The sequence below is a fragment of the Gymnogyps californianus genome, chromosome 1, assembly GCF_018139145.2.
Source record: "Gymnogyps californianus isolate 813 chromosome 1, ASM1813914v2, whole genome shotgun sequence".
In the NCBI taxonomy this organism is placed as follows: Eukaryota; Metazoa; Chordata; class Aves; order Accipitriformes; family Cathartidae; genus Gymnogyps; species Gymnogyps californianus.
Genome location: NC_059471.1, coordinates 202648069 through 202669782, shown reverse-complemented (window position 1 = coordinate 202669782; position 21714 = coordinate 202648069). Strand labels below are relative to the sequence as shown.

The 21714-nt window shown below is 45.0% G+C and overlaps 1 protein-coding gene across 1 annotated transcript in view; it reads left to right on the top strand.

Moving 5' to 3' along the window:
• The first annotated feature begins 7190 nt into the window (after positions 1-7190).
• Positions 7191-21714, top strand: part of SLC2A13 (solute carrier family 2 member 13) — a 166314-nt gene continuing 151790 nt past the window's right edge. The window contains exon 1 of the mRNA XM_050898479.1: positions 7191-7872. Within this exon, the coding sequence (XP_050754436.1) occupies positions 7326-7872 (547 nt within the window). The 5' untranslated portion in view covers positions 7191-7325. The remainder of the gene's footprint in view (positions 7873-21714) is intronic.

The window sequence follows — 21714 nt, the reverse complement described above, 5'->3', positions numbered from 1 at the left end:
CCTGCCCGATGCCCTGCTGCTCTTCCAGCAGATAACCAGGTGGCTGAAATCCCCAGCGAGGACAAGGGCTCCAAGTGGGAGACTTCTAGTTTGCAGAAAGCCTCAGCCCCTGCCTCCTCATAGCCTGCAGTCTGTAGTACACACCTATCACAACATCCCCCAGGTTCCTCCTCGCTCTGATCTTGACCCAGCAACTCTCAGCAGCCATGTCTCCAGTTTGACACTGGAGCACTGTGTAGTCAAGGAGCTCCTTAACATAAAGCATGATGCCCCCTGCTCTTCTCTGCCTGTCCTTCCTAAATATCCTGTATCCATCCGTGGCCACGTTCCAGCCATGTGCACCACCCCACAAAGTCTCTGTGACTCTGGTGGTAGAGACTCGGCAACTGTGCCTCGCAGCGCAGCTGCTTCTCCTTATTGAAAGGCGCTGCGTGTCAGTGTACGGGCACCTGAGGGAAGCCTCTGAATGCCTGCCGTTTTGATGCAAGCAAAAATGGGATGGGATCAAATCTGCCTTATTTAGGCATATAATTGGTAGCTGTAGAGGGAAGCAGGTGCACAAATTTTCCATCATTAGTGAAAACAGCCCGGTACCTTGGAAAGCTTCTAGAAAGAGACCCTGTGTGTTTAACTCCCACCCTTCCTCTTTCACCTAGAGCACCGTCAGAAGTGCCTCCTAGATATATTCAGGGCCACATGGTAGTGTCAGATGGTAAGCAAGAGTCCTCACTGAACTCACAGAGGCTTTTTAAAAATCAGTGGCATTGCTTTGTGATGAGTGTCAGCGACTGTTCAACACTTCCTACTGACGGCATTAACCTTCCCATGAGATTAGCACATACTCCTATCAATTGCTTTGAAGGGGTCAAGAATCACTATTAATGCAATTTTCATGAGTGTTTAATGTTATATTTGAAATTTTCACTGTGGCAGGTGTGATGCTTGTCAGAGAATTTGTTAAAATTTCTAGAGGGAGTTCCGTAAAACATTTCATAGAGGACCTATTTAAAAAATGTAGCAGATTTTAATACTCATAGCCTAACAAAATAGATTTTAAAAAGATGTTTGTCTACATTGGTGGAAATAGGACTTTTGAAGTACAGATACAGAAAGAAATAAGCAAGGAGGCAAATAAAAGTCCCAGCTTGCTGCTACTCCATCCTGTTTCCCAGCCATGCTGGTTTTCATCTGCCACATGCCAGGATGATGTCCTGGCACGTATCAGTTGACTTTAGGCACTCTCTGTGTGTATTTTGCCTTTGCACAGGGAATTCATGTGGTCCAATTTCCTTTTCAAACTTGCTTATCCCTCATTGTACCGTTCTTTCCGGAAAAACACCAAACAAGTTTTGACGGATTCACCATCTGTCAGATCCAGAGGGTATGACCAACTTAATGAGTCAGTAACTGAATTCCTCCCAGTCTGTTTCCAGTTTCATTTGCAACCTCAGATAAAGCACTTCTGTATAGCGTTCTGCTCAGAGGCAATGCAATGTCAGGGCCAACAGCAAAGCCAGCTTTTAACCTGCTGCTTAAAACATATGGTTTCTACTTCTTGGGACTTTAATTTGACAGTTAGATTTTGCTTTGATGAGGTGAGAGCTTATAAAATAGGGAACTCATGCTGGGTTAGCTGTTACTTTTCTAGGGATGCAGAACAGCATGTAGTCATACGTAAGCTTAAAAGCCTTTCTGATTTATTTTTCAGTTTTATTTCATTAAATGATGGACAACTGATGTGCTGGTCTTATACAATCTGTAGATGGATTTGGTTTAGAAGTGCTGTCCACCTTTTAGAGAAATGGACTCTCATAAACCAAATTTGTTTAGTGAACAATAGAATTAAAGGGGGTTTGGACTAAAACTGATGGTTTTGCATGTGGTTCTCTTCTTCCTGCATATGTCTTTCATATACACCGGACGCTAGGTGTTGGAAGAGAGGGTTACTCTCTGATCCCAGGAATCTGAGCTGACTGAGAGATGACCTGTTGTTCTTCTGGGCTTATCTGCAGCACTTAAGGAGGTTTCTGTGTGGCAGACGGACAAACGGCTCTGTGTTGGCATATGTTTGCTTGAAGATACGGTGTATCAAGAGCAGTGTTTCCCTGGTATCTTGCGGGTAGTGTTGTGCCAAGTCCTTGATTTTATGCTGCCAGGTGTTGTAATTAAGTAATTATAACCTTTGCAGGGTAATAATGACTTGATAAGGATTGTAACCTGGCAAACCATCTTTTCAAGTACACGAATGTAAAAATTCCAAATTGTACAATAATAAAAGTCTCCCTCCCCCCCCATTTTGCACTGCAACTGGCTTTCAGCATGTGCTAGGCCCTGATTTTTAAAGCAATGCATCTAAACAGGCTGCCCAAATCTCACCTCTGGATGCCTACACAGAGGTTAGTGCGCAGCTACCAGTTTAATGGCTGCAGACTCTCTCAGGGCACACTTGGGTTTAGCAGCACGCGCTCACACATGTTGCTGCTGACTCTGTCAGAGGCTCTGTTTCAGTCAAATCTTGTTAGATCTTTCTTTTGACAGCCAAAGGCAGAAAGGAACTGTTCTCCTGCCAAAAATCGAGTCCCTGCTCTGAAGCATGAAAAAGCTGGAGATCTTAAAGAGAGAGAAAAATTTAACTTCAAAAAACACACGTTTCTTACAATTGCATTTTCAATGGGTCTGAAGAGGGTTTGCTGGAACTCATATATTTAGCATGAGAGAGAGCACAATTATGCAAAATGTGAGCTCAAATGATTACTTTGGTAAAGTTACCTGGGATTAAAACAGCCTGCGGTGTGAAGTCGTAGGCAACCTTAGCTGTACTGCTGCCAGCTCTGCCTGTCAGGCAAGGAATGCGTCATCCCACAGCTTCTTTCTGCAGTCACCACCATCATCCTCACCCTTTTCCAGTGCTAATACTGCAACTCTTCCTACTGGTTAAGCAATTTATCTCTTAACACTTGACCAGTGGATTAAATGCATGGTGTCGGTAGGTTCCTTACTCATAAATTCCGATGTTACTTTCGTTTTGAAAGGATTTTACAGAGGAGGTCAATAGTGTTGTCCCAGTTTACAGATTCAGATAAGCAAGGCAGAAGGTAAATCATTGGCTAAAAGTCACCCTGCAGGCCAGGAGAGCCAGGAATTAAAGTCCCACGTAACAGTGTCCAGTCGAGGAGAGCTTATGTATATGAAGGGCGACTTTTGTTGAGATATTGGAGTAGGGTCTAATCGGGATCTGTACGTATAAAGGAGAACCCAAAGCAAACACTGGAAGGATTACAAACAACTAAAACTGCAATGAGAGCTAAGAGACACATACATTCAGATAAATGAACAAAACGACTCTGTCAAGATAGTGAAAATGGCTGGAGAAGGAATGTTATACGGGGATCAGAAAACTATAGAATGTATCTGAAAGTGTCTTCTTTCCAAAGAGACCAAACAACGTTGCAAGAATACGATGAACTTTGGAACAAAAGGAAGTTTTAAGCAATACATAGCTTATTTCAAATTGTTTCTAGTGTTAAATTCCTATTTACAGTTCCTGTTTTTCTTTTTTAGAGTGTTCCTTATAGTCCCAACCTTATATTACTAATACATATTAGCAAACTCAGCAAACTGGTGTGATCCAGGATCAGGGTTTGTGTCTTGTCAGAGGGAAGAAATACTTTTCGTATGAAGTGGTACCTAACCATATTCCTTGGCACACTGATAATGTATAATTCTGTGTGGAGAAGAGGTTTCTGAACCTTGAGAACTGCACGCAAACTTAATTTGTAAGAAGAGGTTTTGGCATTACTATCAGTGCTTTTCCAAGGTTTCAGACATTATATAAGCTGCTATTAGAAACAGTATTTCCTGATCTTTTTTGCATATTCAGCTAGGTGATTTCCCTCAGCCCAGCGCAGTGGTATTTCTCAACTCACATAGCAACTCTGCTTGTGGCAAAATAATGTGAGTATCAGAGCAGGTTGCTTATCAGAGTTTAAGGCATCATAACACTAACGAACAAGAAATTAGTTTAGGAGCCTAAAAACACAAGAGGTTGCACACTGTATTGCTAAAGCCCACATGAGGCTAAAGCCCTCATGCCTGCCCCCACAGCACTGACTGAGATGGGAACAATTCTTGGTTTGGGGATTTGCTCCTTGTATTATTCTCTTTTTTAATGCAACCACGGCTTCATGTAAAGAATATAACCAGTACTGACAAGGCTGGACCTTCTTCTGCCACAGAGTCAGATCCTTTTCTGCCTCACTGTCTGTCTAGCCCCATGGCTCTTACATTCTTGTCTACACAGCAACCCAATTTCCTTTAAGAATCCATCTTTTCCCCATTTAACCTACAATCTTCTTGAGAGGTGAGAGAGAGATTTAAATCCTCCTGGGCTACAGCAACTCTGTGATTCGGGCCTCCCACTTCCTGGGTGAGGCTATCAACCATTAGGCTATCACACGAAAGACCTACAGCATCTTACTGTGCATCTCAGCTGGACTGAAGTCCCCAGGAGATTTAGGCACTCATCCACCTGCTTCTGAGTGCCAACAAAGAGACAGGAGCTCGCTCCCAGCTATTCAGGTCTGAGGGAGTTCTGGGCACATGCACAAAGCGCTCAGTAGTTTTCTGGAAGACATTTTCTGATGTATGCCATGTATCAACAACATAAAAGCAGTAAAATCCTGTAATTATTCCTGCTCTCTGATGAAACACAAAAAATTGAGCTTCTTAAAGCTGGACCAGTTCTTTGATCTAGTTCACAACATCACCTGGCAAACAATTGTGCAAACACACTTTAAAGGAGAGAACGAGTCAGTGTGGCGAATCTGAACAGTGTTTCAATTAAACATTTAATCTCTTGAAAGCATAACGTCATGCCTAAAATCCACCCAAATCCTTCCTTGGATTTGCCCCCCCCGTCTTAGATTACTAATCATACCTACTACATTTTGCATTACTGTGAAATCATTTATAAGTCAACTCTTATCTTGAAATCCAGTACTACGGAGAGATGATCGCAATAATGAAAATCTACACACAAACCAAACAAATCCTCCCTCTTTCTCATGAAGTCAGTCTTCAGTGTAGTGCATCCCGCAGCTGAACTTCTTTGTTGTGTTTCTTCAGGGAATCCTTTTAAGAGATAAGCTTGACAGCACAATCTGATGAGAAATTATGTCTGTGTTTGATTGTGTTGGGCCAGCAATGGAAAAACAAAAAGCTTTTCGTTAGCTCTCTTGAGTCTCTATTAACTGTAACATACAGAATGCCTCCAGCTTCTGAGATGGCTGTTAAGACAGGGTGTTTTTGTGACAGCCAGCTGTTGTGACAATATTCTGTGAAAGCATTCCTTATAGCTGGCTAGGGATTTGGTGTGAATATTTTCTGTTTAATGCACTGTCCCCCACATTTTTTATTTGGGGCTTACATATAAGAAGTATTGAGTGCTGTGCTTGTTGGGCAAGTCTGGAGACTTCTGGAAAATTACAGATCTCTCCTGATGGCGTTGTAGAAATGTAAGCCAGTGTGCTCGTGGACAGCTGCCGGACCTGAGGGGACAGTTTCTTGTAGCACAACATAACTTCATTCCTGTTGCTACAGCCTGGAACTGTTTCTTGCTCTAGTGCTGGGTCAGGCCCTAACGGTCTGTACAGGAATAAGGAATGCTCTGTGCCAATCACACCGTATTATCCAAATCTTGATTAAAAACAACTGAATGTTGTGTTTAATTTTTACCTAGTTCAGGCTTCTCACATGCTCAAACATGGAAGCTGACCTATTGTATTTATAAATCCACTGCCACATCTGTCACTAACTGGATTAACTACATCATAGACAATTGTTATTATCATTCATTTTAGTAACCACAGCTCACTTTTATTTAGTCGGTATTATCTGGACCTCAGTATTAGCATTTCACAGCTTGCTTTGAGGCAGAGGCAAACCACCAAAACGGCTGTGTGCAGCTCACCATGTTGGACTTTGCTCCCTCTTCTGATTTTTAAATTCATGTGGCTATGACTAGTACTGCTTGCAAGGTGTGGGCTGGGAATAACTGATCCAATTAATTACTGAAATTCTCCATCTACTGGCTGGCCTCATTAGGAGGATCTTTACAGAAGACAGTCAAGACAGAAGGAAAATTTTGTTTACTTCAATACGTGCCATTATATATACAATGAAGCACAAATGATAATACTGTGATGTGACTTCTTTTTTCCACAATGTTTGCATCGCACTTGGAGGACTCTTCCGTGTACGTTGGCCGGCCCGCGCTCCCCCGATTTCCCGAGGAAACAGACATTTCTCTTTCGGGCACTCGCCACCAGGAGGCCCCGCTCTCCCGCCAGCCGCTGACAGGATTCCCCCGGGCTCTGCCCGCACCGCATCTTCGTCTTCATCCTGGTGAAAACCCCGAACAAAAATGCTTGAAGATGGAATTATCAAAACGCTGTGCTCTACTTTAAGTATAAACATGAGAACAAGCTCCGAAGTTTTCTTCTATACGGTAACAAACCAGTCCCTCTCTGCACAACTGGTGGAAACTTTTCCTTTTTTTTGTCACCCAGCACTTTAGAAAATTACAAACGCGAACTTTAAATGCTGTCTGTGTTCAAATGATCCAGTTATTAAATTAACTGCGATTTTTACGTACGTCAGCCGCGTGGCCAACGCGCCCCCGGCAGAGCGGCGAGCCGCGCAGGGAGGCGGGCGAGGCCGGCAGTCCCTTCCACCCCGCACAGGCGGGGGCTGCCCAGCAGGAACACCCCCCCGCCCCAGCGCCACCACTGCGGCGGGCTGGGGCAGCTGGTCCCCAGGCTTGCGGGGCGGCTCTGGCGCTGCCTGCGCGGCGCCCACCCGCCCGGGGCTCCCTTCTTTCTCCCCGCCACCCCCGCCGCTTGCCAGCACATCCCGTGTGGGGAGCGGGCGGGGCCGGCGGCGTCGCGGTGCTCAGTGCGCAGGCGCCGCGTGCTGCGCCTGCGCAGTAGTGCGCGCCACGGCGGAGCAGGGGGGAGGCGGCCGGGCCCGCCCCCTGGCGCCCGTCGGGCCGCGCTCGCCGCTGTCCCCGCCCGCCTCCGCCTCCAGCTCCGCCTGGGCGCTGGGAGCGGCGGCCGCGGCGGGCAACTTCCCCTCACGTCTGTCCGGCGGCGGGGGGGACTATGCGACCCGGCTGAGCGCGGCCCGAGAAGGGCGGGCGAGGCGAGGACAGGCAGCGCCAGCAGCAGCAGCAGCAGCAGCCCCGCCGCCGTAGCCAGAGTTGCCCGGCAGCCGCCCGCCTCAGCCCCCTGCCCTCCCCCGGCCGGGGCAGGAGCCGCCGCGGCCGTCCCATGTCCCGCAAGGCCAGCGACAATGTGGAGTACACGCTGCGGAGCCTGAGCAACCTGATGGGCGAGAAGCGGCGGCGGCAGGCGGACGGGTCCGCCGGCTCGGGCGCGGCGGCGGGCGAGCGGAGCCTCATCGCCGCCGAGTCGTGCTCCAGCCTCAACAGCGCGGCGTCGGGCGGCGAGCTGGAGCGGGCGGCGCGGCGGCAGTTCCAGCAGGACGAGACCCCCGGCTTCGTCTACGTGGTGTCGGTCTTCTCCGCCCTGGGGGGCTTCCTCTTCGGCTACGACACCGGCGTGGTGTCGGGGGCCCTGCTCCTCCTCAAGAGGGAGCTCAACCTGGACGCCCTTTGGCAGGAGCTGCTCGTCTCCAGCACGGTGGGCGCCGCCGCCCTCTCCGCCCTGGCCGGCGGCGTCCTCAACGGGCTGTGCGGCCGGCGGCCCTCCATCCTGCTGGCCAGCGGCCTCTTCACGGCGGGGGCCGGCGTGCTGGCCGCCGCCCGCGACAAGGAGACCCTGCTGGGGGGACGTGTGGTGGTGGGGCTGGGCATCGGTGAGTGCCGCGCCGCCCCGCCGGGCTCCCCTCCCGGCTGCTGCAGCGCGACCCCCCCCTCCCCGACCCCCCCCCCCCCGAGTCTGTCCCGCTCTCCGGGGGGACCCCAGCTTTTGCCCCGGCGGGGGAAAAGCTCCCCCAGGAGGCAGGTTTAACCGAGCCTAAAATCCGCCCGTCTCTACGCGTCCACAACCCGTTTATGTAAGGCATCCCGCAGACAAAAGGCGAACGTTGGCCCGTGGGGTTTGAAGTGCTCGGCTGCTGGCGAGGGAAATGCATAACTGAGCTGAGGGCCGGAGAGGGGTCTGCTGGCGATCACAGCGGGGTGCGGAAAGGGAGCGTGTGTGTGTGCTTACCTTCTTCGTTTTTACTTACAGGTGGTGTAGTCCTAGCCCGTTTTGGGGAGAGTTGTCTGGTTTTGGTACGAGGAGAGTGGTCTCACATCCTTTCTGCAAATTCGTCTTTAGGGTGGTCTGTCAGTGTCAACAGCTCACACTGTAAGCTTTGCAGTTGAGGGGGTTCTGGGAAGTCAGGAGCGAGGAGGAGATCATGCCTGTCTTTCTGAACTGTAAATACCTCTCTTCTGGTTTCCCGCACAGCTTTGCTTTTCATTGGGCACTAAAGGAATGGTTTTGGGACAAAATGAGGTAGTAATCTCTCTGGTCAAATGAGATGACACTTGCTTTGGAAGGCTTTGGATTTCATTCTTGCATCCTGCAGAACTGAACGTGAATTGCTGCTCTTAGGCTGCCTTCCTATATGCATTGCATAACTTGCAAGCAGTAGGTTCTGGTAAAACTTTATAGCTGTCCCAAAGAACTTGAAGTGATGAGGAGTGTTTCCTCTAACCTTTGAGACTGGTTTCTGTGCCAACTATCTTAAATATCCCCAGAATTTTGGTTGCTCTTCAGCTTCGGCTGCCATCCTGTCAGGCAGTAATTTGAATTATACTCATCATCCAAGATGGGCTGTATGAGGTTATTCAGAGTCCTTGGACTATAGTATATATATAAAAAAAAGAAAAAAAAAAAGTCTTTCTTGCTGTGATCTTGCAACCCTTCCTATCTAAAAGCATGAGGACAAATTGAGAATTAGACTTGTTTTCCTCTGTATAACAAAGTTCTGTTTCTTAGCCATTGAATAATTTTTTAATTCTCTGGCTTGTTATAGACACACTTGCTGTGACGCAATTTGTGGTCTTATTAAGGAAAAAAAGTTAGTCATAATAAGGGCTGTCAGAAATAAAATTGACTCCATCCTTGAAAGGGCTCATGCTGGTTTTCCTGTACAGTAAGGGACATCTTCAGGTTGCAGTTTTCCTACCCCGAGTTGGGTGGTTGTTTTTTATTTTTTAAATGCTACCTCTCTGCATTTTTTTTTTTTAATCAAGACTTCAGACTGCAGAATTGATAACATTTGTTATAATGTTCAGGAGACATTTTGATGTATTTTGATGGCAATCTGTAGTACATATGTTTAGTGATAGATACTAAAAATATCAAATTTGATGTCTTTTTGTGTTTGTAAAGCTTCTCGTGTTCTTTGTTGACCGTAACTGGTTACATTGACAACTTCAAGGGGAAGAGAGAGAAAAGGGATGAATGGTTTGCTTGACTCTTGTGTATGTGTGTCGTGTAGAGAGATACATAGACGTGTTGGAATTGTCTTACAGTGGTGCAAATAAATTACATTGGTATTGTGGAGGGATATGAGACTTGGGGCTTAATAGAATTAATATATAAAACACAGAAATGGAAATTGGAAGCTAGTGGTTGTTTCGTACAGCGATAGATCTCTTGTGTTGTCTGGGGAGAGAGTTCTCTCTTTGGCCTCTTCTCACATCGAGGACAGAGATGGTGGTTCTGCTGGGGATCTGGAGAGCTGAAGTAAGGACTGAGAAGTGTTCTGAGGATTTTGGACCACAAAACCACTAATTTATATTTAAAAAATACGATATTTTCTCCTTTTTATCAAAGGTTGCTCTTCTTTATGTGATGGAGCTTATGGCCAGAAACAAAGCATCACCTTAAATTGCTGTGACTGAAGCATCACAAGAGACTCCAAGAATCTCATCTATCCTAATAAATCCTAACAAGGTTTATTTTAGAAAAGAAAAAAATGTTGTGGTTCAAAACTGTTCTCATACAGCAAACTGCAACAATCTCTACATTAAATCCCCCACCAGAGGGAGCCTGGATAATTTCATGAAGGCATTAGAAATTGGTAGAACTTTTAACCACTTTCTTCCCTTTCTTCTCTTGCAGCCGTCCGACTCTCATTTTACTGCCCACAGTGAGCAAGAACTTCCTAGCGTTGGTGCAAGGAGGTCACTCAGTAACGTGACACTTCAGTGACAGTGTGAACTACTGAAATTTAAGAGTGCGATGGTGTAGTGTTGTGAAATGCTTTCCTACCTGCAAACCAGTGAAAACTTCTTAACTGTGTATAATTTTATACATTTTTGAGGTCTCTTTCCTGTAGCGCTCTGCCAATTACACATCAAGAGATCTACTCCAGAAATACGTGTTTGCTTGCATGTTTAATAAATGCATTACTGTGTTATGGGCAGTACCGTGGTGCTATAAAAGCAGATGCAGTGATGGTTACCTATGGGACTTTGTTTCTCCCTCGCTGGTATGGGGCAGATCTGTGTTAATTGTGTCCGTGTGAGAAAATGGCCATTTTTCTCATGACAGTGATTTATAAAGGGCTACAGTTAAACTTTCAAGGATGAAAAACACAGGATATATGCTGAAATGAGAAACATCTCTCACTTGTCTGTCTTGTCCGTTTCTTACCATTTTCCGTAGAGCTGTTTTGAGATAGAAAAACTCTCCTTTTCTCCCCAGCAATTACAGAAAGAGATATTTCTGGAAAGTAAAGACCTTCTCTCAAGGACAAGCCAAAGTCCTCTTTTATTGCAAATGTTGAATAGATTTTTATGGTTGGAAACAGTTATGTTCCCCTTCCCCCCCCTCCCCGCAGTGTAAATACAACGTATAGGGAACGCAAAAAAAGGGAAACCATGTTCAGCATGAGCTTAGAATATGCTTAGATCTTTTCAGGTCTGAATTTCTAAATACACAGTTCATGACAACTCCAGGCAAAATGTTTAAGAACAAGGTTATGGCCATCATTCCCTCCCCCACGCCCACCCCTTCCTGAGCAGCTCTTGTGTCCCTGACTCTTTAGGAATTTGGCTGAGCCTGGTGTCAGGAATGCAACATTTGGACAGATACTCATTACAGCAAATGTGGGCAAAATTCAAACATTTAGGAAATTGGATTGCATGTGCTCAGTAGCGCTTTGTATGAGCTTAGCTAGGAAAAATGTCATTGGTACAAAGCATATTTGGACCTTTTGCATCTGATAATGCTAAAGGCCTTAGCCTGTTGCTGAAGGGTGACTGATCATACTTGGTACGGGAGTGAGGGTCAACATAGGTTTGCCTTGCGTTGGCTGCTGTAGTTTGCACACTTGGCAGGAAAGCCAGGTTCTTCACTTGGCTTGTCTTTGGTCTGTCCTACCAAAGTCAGAGGACAGGCCAGAACTGAAACACCAAAGGTGAGAACTAGGCATGGCCGCAGACGAGAGAGCTAATTCTACTGAAAACCTGCTGCCGTGCGAAGAGAGGCGGAGAGTGAGTAAAGTAAGCACTGGAACTAAACGTAATAGAGACTAGAAAGGATAATAATAAATGTTTGCAAAGTCGCTTCTTTCTTAGACTGTAATCGGTCCAATGTCCTAATTTTACAATCACTTTGTTGTCTGAACCCATTGGCCAGATGTGTTTCAACGGCTCGCCAGTCTGCCATGGGAGCAGTTTATCCTTCTGTCATCTGAGGATGCTGAAGGTTTTAAGCCTGCAGCTGATGTAGCTGGGTGTTGGCATGATGTTTCAGGTAGTGTGGTGTTCAGATCACTTTTTCAAGAACATTTGTGTACCAGCTGTGGAAGAAAAGCTGTTTGAGCTATGCAGAGTTCAGGAAGTGACAGAATTAAGCTTGCTCATGCAGACTTGATCTCTATCTTAATGTACAATCATTAGCTGGATGATTAGATTCTCCTGTCTTGTTCAGCATGCAGAATAGATGGTGCTCAATTAATGATCAGCTCTTCAGTGTTTTGTTTTCTTAGTCAATGTGTGGCTTAGGCGTTACTTAATGCACATGCTACCCAGGCTCTTGTGAAAGCAGAGTTACTTCTTAGGACTACTGTGCGTGCATGCACTCTGTTACTAGGTCTGCAATGCAATGGAGACCTGACTGGTTAGGTGCCTTGTCTTCTCTCTGACCCCCCGTCTTTGCTGGTATGTGATAGATCTTGACAATATGAGCCTACTGCTCAGTGCTTGCTTTGTACTCAAAATGTCTGTAGTTTTTTTTTTTTTTTTAAAGGCTGTATTTGAATGTGACATATGTACTGTTCCTGGTAGCATCTTTTTACTGCATATGTAGGTCATTTTCTGAGCAGAGGAAACAAGATTGTACACAGGATTAGGCAGGAGTGAAAAGCACTGGCATATGGTTCAGGGCTCCCCTGGTGGGACTGGCTTCTACTGACAGTAAGGTCCAGTAGCAAATAACAAAAATAACCAAATTTAACCAAAGGACTTGCATCATGTAGTACCAGCTCTGTATTATCTTTACAGTGGTTAAGTAAAGGTCCACCTTATCAGCTGGACTACGATGTATGCTGTGAAAATAACCGGTATGACCTGTTGCCTATTAAAGATGAGGATATGTGTGCTGTTTTTTTATTTTTTATTTTTTTTAGTGTACTACTGAGCTTTTTCAGGTGCTCTGTATTTTTATCTTGGAAAAAATTACAGATTAATCTCCTCCCCCACACCCCCCACCCCAACCCGCCATGCGAAGCTCTAAAGCTTCAGTCTGTTTTTATAAGTAAGTGTCTACCAGATTTTTTTTAAAGGAGTTTATACCTTAGTACATTTTGGAGGCGAAAGTCACCCTCAGCTCCCAAATATGCTGTGCTGCTTCTGGCAGATGCTTGTAATTTTCAATCCAGAGATTCATAGGCTATTTTTTCCTCCAGAGACAGTGGTTTGTTAGTATAAGCTTGCAGTAGGGATGGAGGGGAATGGAGAGACAAATAGCCACGTTGTTGGAATGACTCTTGTACTGCCACTGACCAGAGATGCTCACCCACGTTTCCAGGATCTAGAGCTACTGACATTACTGTGTGTACTCAGGGTTGGATCTCTGCATCTTAAGAGCTTAATCTGTTCTTGTGCCAAAGCAGCTGGGAGGATACATTAGCTTCTGACTGGAGCTGTGATCTTGCAGGGTACTAGGAGTACATTCAGATGAAAAACTGTATCTTTTGAAATCCTCTAATTTTGTGTGCATTGGACAGGATACACAGTGCTATGCTCATTTCACTGTCATGTCAGCAAGCACTGACTCCATTATTGTTTTGTCTGATGGTGTAATACAAAAAGATCAGCAATTTATACATAAATATTGCTACCTTTGGCAAATATTTAGTGACTATTTCAGAATAAAGTATTAAGCACACAGAATTATATCTAAGAGAATTTTTTGACTTTTAATTCTTCTAGAAACTGTTTAAAGTCATAAGGGTGGCGTTTCCTTTTTTTTTGTTTTGTTTTGGTTTTTTTACCTTTGTCTTGGGCTTTTTGCTGTTGTTTTTGTTTAACTTTAAAAAAAAAAATTCCCATAGTTCATAGACCTTGGAATTGATTTTCTGTCTCTAAAACATGGGAATCTTTTAAAATAGTTTTCCCTGTACTTGGTCAAATTGTTCTATCAAAACATAATTCCTATTGTATTAAAGTATTTTTGTTCATTTTGGAAAAAATACAATGCATCCAGTTCATATGTGACACAAAATTGAAATTTTTATGATCCTCTTACTCCTTATAAAAAGGCAACTTGAAGGAAGCTTGCAGTGTTAAACACAAGTGTTTCCTTACCTATCTTAAAAATTTGTGTGGGCATTATAGGTGGGCTTATTTTCAAAATGCTTTGTTTGCTACAGGAACAGGAGACCAGTGGCATCTGCTTACCATGCCGTTAAAGATAGTAAACCATTCAGCTGGAACTCTTGGATTTGAGTGACTTGTTTGGCTGAAGCTTATACCAGTCCCATCAGCAGAGGCACAAGGCAGGACATCTGAGGGCAGTCCAAGCAGCAGATTCGAAGTGCTAGCTACTGTCTTCTGCTGTGCACTGTCAGAATATGCACTTAATTTTTATTCTGAGTGTACTAGTATGTACTTTGCCAGTTGTATCCTGAGAAGCAATGAAAAAGTAAAAACACCGAAAGTAGATGCTGAAAAGAAGGGGGGTTTTAAATTATCTTTTTTCCTTATCTCATTATCAGTAGACTTCAAGATCATTAATTATAGCAGCTGTATGCTCTTAAGTAGGTTTTTATAGAATATCTTGTATTTCTAAATATAGTAATTTCTTTTAAAATGTAGGATTTTAGGAATCTTAGGGATTATTCCATGAAAGTATGGTAAGCTTTTGGGTTGCAAATCCTACGGAAGTCCTGAAAATTGATGATTTCTACTTAAGATGGCTGGACTCAAACTGGACGACTGTGGCTGTGCTGCATGCTGGTACCATGGAGGTATGATGGGCCTGATGGATAGCTTTGTTTGCAAAATTGTTTTACGGCACTTCATTGGTGAAGAATTGAGTTTTCGTATCTGACCTGTACAATCAGTGTTGCTGGTGTGAAGCTTGTGAAGAGGCTGGGTTGGGTGGGACAGTCATCGGAGCTGCTGAAAACCTAAAACCAGCGACCGCTGAAGATCAGGGGAGCAGAGTTCTCCCTTTGGTTTCTTTTTGCAATGATTATGCCTGTGAACAAATAGCAAGAGAAGCAGTTATTAAATATGTTGTAGAGATCTTGTGCAACGCAGCCCTGGATGAGTGTGTAGTCATTTCACTACTTTAGCTAAACTATCTTTCTGTTGGTCTTATGCAACTTGAATGCAAACTCTTCTAAAATGTATTTTGCTTATGATATTTGAAGAAATGAAGCTTTCAGAAACAGACGTTCCTGTTCTTTCCATTTCTGATCTTCCTCTGATTTGTTGGAGGTTTTAGACGTGGTTTTATTAAGGATTTATTCAAAGCAAATGCCTGTTCTGAAGGTGAATTTTTCATAGGTGGTTTCTCATTTTGACTGTTTATATAGCCAGTCACTGAAGTTGGCTTTCTTAGCTCAGGGAGTCTGTCCCTTCTTCCTTCACAAGTCCCTTACAGGTGTGCTGCCTGCATGGATGAAACATCACGCCGTGACCTTGGAGCCCCCCATGTGTCTGGCTGGCTGTGGATAGGCCACACCATGCTTTCAGCCATGGTGTTAGTAAACGTGTTCCCACCTCCCCCTTGGTTCGGTCTCTTATTTGGCTAAATAGCAAGGGTGCCTGCCTCTTCTGTGCTTGGGGACAGACTTCCTTCTCATGTTCCTCCCCTTTAAGCAGCAAACCCTTGTTTGAAGTCCCACGTGTGCCCTAGGGATTGCTGCTGGGTTGACTTTCCTGGGAGTTCAGCCATCTGTTCGTGTGGCCATTGTGTTAGTGGGCTCAGACACTGAAGCAGTTGTGTGGATTTAAAAAATAAAAACCCAAAAATTGTATGTTTATTGATACATGCAACTTTTTACCTTGGGCTTGTCCTTTAGTTGTTCCTCAGGGGTCTTCTCCCCCCTCCCCTAGAGATGGGTCTTCCAGTTGCATATATTCAGGAGCTGTCACCCCAGCTTCTCTACTTGAACTTTTCTTCCCCCCTCCCTGATTTTTCCAGTGTAATTCAGCAAGGGAGCAGCTCTCTGGAGGAGGTTTGCCCTCCGTGGCTAATCTGAAAGGCTTCTTGGTTCTCATTAGAGCTGATATTTTCCAGAAGCACCTGGCACCAACCTTGGGGCTCATCCTTTGCTAGTGAGCATTTTATGTCAACGAGTGCGTTCTACTGCTGCTGCTGAGTGATGAGGCAATTTCAAGGCAAAAAAAATTTCCAGGCAGTGTGGAAAACCCCAGTGATACCTGATGCTTTTAGCACATGGGCTAACAGGCACTCTGCAAGGCTGAACGGTCTTAAGGGAGAAGTGGGGTTTCCCTGGGAGGCAATTGCTTCAGACCTCAAATCTAGAACTTTCTTGTCTCTTTTCAACACTGTGTGTTTGGGAACGTCTGAGTTTTCACAGGTCTTATGCCAACTGGTAGCATTGAGGAGCTCTCTAATCTGATCAGCAGCCGGCCAAGCACATACAGCTGCGTGCTCAGTTGTCTCTGAGGCAGTAATGAAGTGATTGTCGATCTCCAGACAATAGACACAAAAACAGAAGATGCCAGAAATGGTGGAGGACCTGCTGTGTAAACAAAAACTTGTATCCAAAATTAGATTCACCTGGCAATCACCCATATATTCATAGTCTAGACAAAATTAAATAGCTTTAGAAACTTATACCATAAGTGGGAGCCCTAAGGCAAGAGTTTTCCAGCCTTTTCCCAGAAGTGGGAGTTTCTGCAGGCTAACCTTTTCTGTCTTGGACAGAAACAAGGAGTAACAGCCCTTCTGTTTCCCTTTTCTTCTGGTCAGGAGCCTCATGTGCATGGTTTTCTGCACTGTTGCTTCTCTTGCAAACTTTCAGGGAAGCAAAACCAATAATTGTGGTTTTAATGTGCCTATGGACATAATCACTTTGGGAAAAGAAAAGTATTTTCCAGCACCTGGAAGGAAGTATTAAGGATGTCTTTGTGTTTAGCCACAGCTCTTCTACTTTCCTGTCGTACTCTGGAAACCCAGGGGAATGCGTTCCAAGTTGGAAAGAGCAGAAGAGCCTGCCTGGTGTTACACACGTTGTATTGCCCATGCTGTGGGATGTGTGGTCTTGTAAACTGGGAACTTGTTCCAGTGAGTGCTGCTCTGAGAGAAACATCTACTGAAGTGATCACTGGCATGTGCCAATGGAAGAAGGCCTTTAATGATTGCTCATAAGAAATTCCCTCCTATTCCTTCTCTCAAATACTTGTTCTGTGCCAGAACAGCATAGAAACCCTACAAAGCCTTGAACAGTCTACCTTGCTTAGTAACTTCTGATAGTTTTCCAGGTACATTTTTGTAGTTTTAGCACTCTTACTCTTGGTTCACCAGATAAGACCTGTGAACTTAGGCCTACTTGAAGGCACCAACAACTTGAAATTTAAATCCGTCTTGAACTGATGGCACCCCTAATGAATAGGTGGATGTAGGATTTTTGGATTGTTTTTTTTTCTTTTTCCCAACCTGCTGGTTGTTCCTGTCTGACTGTCGTCTTTTCTTCATGCTGACACAGTCATAAAAACACGAAGGTGACCTTAACTAGGTGTCATTAAATGACTTCATGTTGTTACGGCTGATACATTACTGTCGGAGCAGTGCCATCATTCATAAGCTATCAATCACATTTATTGTAATCAAAGAGAAAAAAAAAGTTAGGTATTGGTAGTAATTGAAAACGATAGTAGTAATCTTGGTTCATGCCCTGCTCTGAACTGCCTTCGGCAGTTCAGCCAGGTCCTGCTGTGGCATCTGTCCAACTTCCAAGGGCGAGAGAGGAGCAGAGCTACGGGTATTCCTCCTTTTCCCTGGTGCAGTACCCGAGCAGAGCTGCTGTGCCCAGAGGAGCAGGAAGGGAGAAGGAACACTAGTGCCATCCTGTTCCCATGCTCTGCGATGCAGTTCAGCCTCCAAAGCAAGACCAGACCAGCTGGTGGAAACAGGGAGCTCCTGTTCCCATCCTTCTGTTTTTCCTCCCCTAAATTACCATTGATTCTTGTCCAAAGCATGTAATAGTACTACAATACTTGGTAGTTATCTGTGATTCTGTGGGTTTTTTAACCAATATTATGAAAGATTCAAACAGTATGGCCCATTACTTTTTTACAGCTCTAATCCTGGAGGAACTGGCAGTACTTAACCTGGAGAAAGTACAGTTGTTGATTTACTGTCTCTTCAGCTGCACATTCAGAAATGGATAGGCAGTCAGGATTCAGTAATTTCTTTAAGGAAGAGTTAGATGACCTTGATGCTGAAGACAACTACATTCTGAGCATGTTGCAGTTTTCTCTTGTGCTGCTGAACTGGCAGTTGTGGCATAGGCTTCACATTCCGCCATTCAACAGCAAAAATTATCAGGGAATTATGGAAGAAAAAAAAAAAAGCTACTGTCTTAAAGGTGCCCAGAGAAAGTTGGAAGCAAAAGCTGTGTATTGAAGCTAATAAATATACTTAATAAATTATTTATTCCTGAGCTTTTTATAGGAGAAGTGGTAGATAACTGAATGTATTGATGAAAGCTATGACAATGAGGCTGGAGCAACTCCAGAAATCTAGAAAGATAACTGAAGCACAGAGCCTACATGAGGTGTTGGAGGCAGGGAATGTTTTTGCTGCCAGTTTGGACATCTAACTGAAGTGCATTTGGGAACAGGGAGAGTTGGGAGCCTAAGTTCTAGTATAGTTGATGGAGGATGGCGTATCAGGATCCCAAAGTCAGATGCCTCGAGTCAGAGCTAGTACTCCTTTGGAATCTACTTGTCCAACGTGTGATAGTAGGAGAGAAACACTGCTTCTTATGATATTTTTTGTGTGATTAAGGTTCAGGTCAGTGTGGTATATTTGTTATTCCTAGCTGTATTAGGACTTACTCTGCCTAACTGTTATTTTGAACTTAATTTTCTGTTTGTAGCTGCCCACCTAGGAAGTTTTGTTTAATCTGTGAGGTTAAGGAGATAAAATCGAAGGGACTTGCCACTAAGTACTTGCTCTCTTGATTTGGTTGGTTAATTTTTTGGGGGTTGTTGGTTGGAGCTATGATGGATCCTGGGGAGAGTCTAACGTCTGAGAAAGGCAGTGTGGTAATAGATGAACTAGAGCACAGCGAGCATGGAGGAAGTACTGGTTAAGACCAAAGCTGTGTGTACTTTAAGCATGCACTTCAGCAAATGTTTGCATGTAAGTGACCTTTTTTGTTTGTTCACAAGTCCTTGATTATTGGGCTGTTGAGGTCAGTAGTAGCTATGTCAGCACAGGAATGGGGAACCTGCCTGAGGGGAAAAGCTAAGTCTGGTTTTATTCACTATGGAGTTCAGCAGCTAAGCCTTTTGCCTCGTAGACTCCCTGCTCTTGCATTAATCATAGGTGCTGCTGACCTCACCAGTCCAATTCACATTGGAACAGCTTGGTACAAATGGAAAGCCAGAGCCACGCAGACAACTTCAGGATCTTGAAGAAAGGGCTGGAAAAGACTAAATGTTGTACATAGGCATTCATGATGTCTTAGCCCATGAATTCAATTGCTGTGGTAATATTTTGAGCTAAATACTGGGGTCTGGTTTTGTGCTGTATGTATTTCTTGGGTAGAAGGAGAAATAAGGCACAGAATGTAGATCCTTTCTCTGTAATGATTGACTGGCATGTTCCTGGAAAAAATCATTAGTGCATATAGCAGAAATCTGGGCACACATTAAGTAGAGAGCATTACACAAGTAATGTCAACTTCTCTTTTAGTGAGTGGGAATGTACTTTACTAAATTCTTTGAAAGCTTGGACGAGGAGGTACTATTTATCTTAAAATCTAACTTTGGGGCAGGGCACAATAGTTGTCTACAGCTGTATCCTCTATGTGATTACCTCTCTGCATCTTACTGTCCTGCAGGTTTAGGGCTTCCCTCCTCTCCTGACCCCAGTCTGCAGTTTTACTAGCTAGGGTAAACAAAATATTATGATGTTCAACAGTGTGTGTGTGTGGTGGGTTGACTCTGGCTGGATGCCAGGTGCCCACTAAAGCTGCTCTATCACTCCCCCTCCTCAACTGGACAGGGGAGAGAAAATATAACGAAAGGCTCATGGGTCGAGATAAGGACAGAGAGATCACTCAGCAATTACCATCACAGGCAAAACAGACTTGACTTGGGGAAAAAAATTGGCTTAATTTATTACCAGTCAAATCAGAGTAGGATAATGAGAAATAAAACCAAATCTTAAAAACACCTTCCCCCCACCCCTCCCTTCTTCCTGGGCTCAACTTCACTCCTGAATTCTCTACCTCCTCGCCCTGAGTAGTGCAGGGGGACAGGGAATGGGGGTTGCGGTCAGTTCATCACACGTCGTTTCTGCCACTCTTTCCTCCTCGGAGAGGACTCCTCACACTCTTCCCCTGCTCCAGCGTGGGGTCCCTCCCACAGGAGACAGTCCTTCATGAACTTCTCCAACGTGAGTCCTTCCCATGGGCTACAGTTCTTCATGACCTGCTGCAGCGTGGGTCCCTTCCACAGGGTGTAGTCCTTCAGAACAGACTGCTCCAGCGTGGGTCCCCCACGGGGTCACAAGTCCTGCCAGCAGACCTGCTCCAGCATGGGCTTCTCTCTCCATGGGGCCACAGGTCCTGCCAGGAGCCTGCTCCAGCACAGGCTTCCCATGGGATCACAGCCTCCTTCGGGCATCCATCTGCTCCGGCGTGGGGTCCTCCATGGGCTGCAGGTGGATATCTGCTCCACCATGGACCTCCATGGGCTGCAGGGGGACAGCCTGCCTCACCATGGTCTTCCCCACGGGCTGCAGGGGAATCTCTGCTCCGGCGCCTGGAGCACCTCCTCCCCCTCCTTCTTCACTGACCTTGGTGTCTGCACAGTTGTTCCTCTCACATCTTCTCACTCCTCTCTCTGGCTGCAATTGCTACTGCCCCGTAACTTTTTTTTCCCTTTCTTAAATATGCTATCACAGAGGCGCTACCACCGTTGCTGACTGGCTCGGCCTTGGCCAGCGGCGGGTCTGTCTTGGAGCCGGCTGGCATTGGCTCTATTGGACATAGGGGAAGCTTCTAGCAGCTTCTCACAGAAGTCACCCCTGTAGCCCCCCTTTGCTACCAAAACCTTGCCATGCAAACCCAATACAGTGTGCTTCTGAAAAAGCTGTAGTTTCAAGGCATAATTTTTAGGTCAAGCTCTGTTGTTGTTTTGCTTTCTTTTGTGTCTGCTGATGGTGACTTTAAAGTAAGAAAAGATGCAGCTTGTGTTTTGGCTTTGATTCTGCCTATTCCCACCTATTTCTGAATCTTCCTTCCCTGGAGTCAAAAGCTGTCTATTTTATCGGTCTGCAGGGCCTCTCCCTGATTCAAAGTTAATTGCTTTGCCTGACGCCCAAGTACTATCTGGGCGATTAATCATTATCCTCTTAGATGTGGAGTGCTCCCTTGCACAGAAGGAAACAGTGCTCTGAGCTTATAAACGCAGCAGTGCAGAGAAGGTTTTTCCTCATAGCTCAAGACCAGCAGGCCTGTCTCTGTAATACCGATTGTATCTTTAGCAAGATCTGAGCCACCTGTTTGGAATATTTATGTTTAGTCTATTCAGAAGTTAATTCTCAGTAATTCACCCTGTAATGGTGAAACTTCTAAGGGTCTGTATGGGTGTTTTCTGGTTTTCCTTACCTAGAATCTTAACCTGTTTCTGGCTGGCTTAATAGAGCCTCTGCTCATGGTCATATGCTCCCTTGTATCTTTCATCCATGAGTATGGATTTGTGTCTGTGTCCATTTTAGATGGGTTGCTGAGACATAAATCCCTATGGCTGTGTATGAGTTGGATGGCCTGCCTGTTAGCCTGCTGTCTCAAGCTTTTGCGTTAATTCTGCTTTTCTTCCTAAAGGCTCTTTCCAGGATACATGACGTGAAACTGTGCGTGCTAGGTGTGATGGGGACTTCTTATGGAGCACTTTGTTACAGTCAGACTATTCAGTTTTTAAATTTGTCTAGCTGCAATGGCTTCTTATCCCCAAATTTCCCCTATGAGGGAGCTTCATTT